The 873-nt window shown below is 51.7% G+C and overlaps 2 protein-coding genes across 2 annotated transcripts in view; one reads left to right on the top strand and one right to left on the bottom strand.

Moving 5' to 3' along the window:
* Positions 1 to 873, bottom strand: part of LOC118335754 (pyruvate kinase PKM-like) — a 19,154-nt gene that overhangs the window by 6,635 nt on the left and 11,646 nt on the right. The window contains exon 6 of the mRNA XM_035672182.1: positions 102 to 281. Coding sequence (XP_035528075.1) covers positions 102 to 281 — 180 coding nt within the window. The remainder of the gene's footprint in view (positions 1 to 101; positions 282 to 873) is intronic.
* The window catches only part of LOC118336270 (NLR family member X1-like), a gene marked incomplete at its 5' end in the record, with an annotated part of 3,006 nt that continues 2,195 nt past the window's right edge, over positions 63 to 873 (top strand). The window contains 2 exon segments of the mRNA XM_035672880.1: positions 63 to 314; positions 448 to 658. Of these exon segments, the coding sequence (XP_035528773.1) occupies positions 63 to 314; positions 448 to 658 (463 nt within the window).

The following is an 873-nucleotide window of genomic DNA, read 5'->3' as shown; positions in this document are numbered from 1 at the left end:
GGCATGCTTTATTAAACTCACACATCTCATTAAATGTCTTATTATTCCTATGTGTTCTCCAGACTGTGTGACAACCCTCTGCTGGAGTCAGGAGCCAACACCTTGCTGGAAATGCTGCCAGAGAACCAGTCCCTGACACATCTGTCCCTGATGCACACTGGGCTGGGGGATCAGGGGGCCCTGGAGCTGGCTGAGAAGCTCCAGCAGCACGCGAGTCTCCAGGAGCTCAACGTGGCCTATAACAACATCGGAGACAATGCTGCTCTGGCTCTGGTGGACGCCTGCAGGGAACACCCCAGCATTCACACTGTGCAGTAAGCAGCTCACTACAGCCAGAAAAGTTACCTACTGCAGCTTTAATGTGTGCTAGCTGTTACACATGTATTCTGTGTCACTGCATTCTCAGTAAGTTGCTGTGCTATTGTAGTGTGCTGTGTGTTTGTGTAGCTTGTATCTGAACCCTCTCAGCGATGTGGGGAAGCAGTCCCTGTATGTCCGAGGTGTTCCCAAGAGCCACGGGGACAGTAGCCGACGGGTCCGGGTCCTGGCTTCAGTCACTGAAGGCTCAGACGTATCTGAGGACTGGCACCCCATCCTCAGTGTGATTCGAGAGAATGCCTCCTCCTGGGACCGCGAGCGTGTCAAGCAGCAGCTTAAGGTACACACTCAGAGGACAAAAAAACAACTAAAACATCACAACTGCAAGCAGCAATGACTCTCCACGCAACTCAGGGTGTGCTGCGGCCACGTCACATGCAAGTGTAACGTGCAGACCGCGACATGAATATTGGCACTAGATGCATTTAGGCCAGGGCTCTTGACAAACTTGTGAAGTTTTGGTGCAAATGGAGAATCTGTACTGCAGTTAGGTTT

Source organism: Morone saxatilis, unplaced genomic scaffold (assembly GCF_004916995.1).
Source record: "Morone saxatilis isolate NCDOM2014 unplaced genomic scaffold, NCSU_SB_2.0 Contig24, whole genome shotgun sequence".
NCBI classification, from domain to species: domain Eukaryota; kingdom Metazoa; phylum Chordata; class Actinopteri; family Moronidae; genus Morone; species Morone saxatilis.
This window is presented reverse-complemented; position numbering and strand designations above follow the sequence as displayed.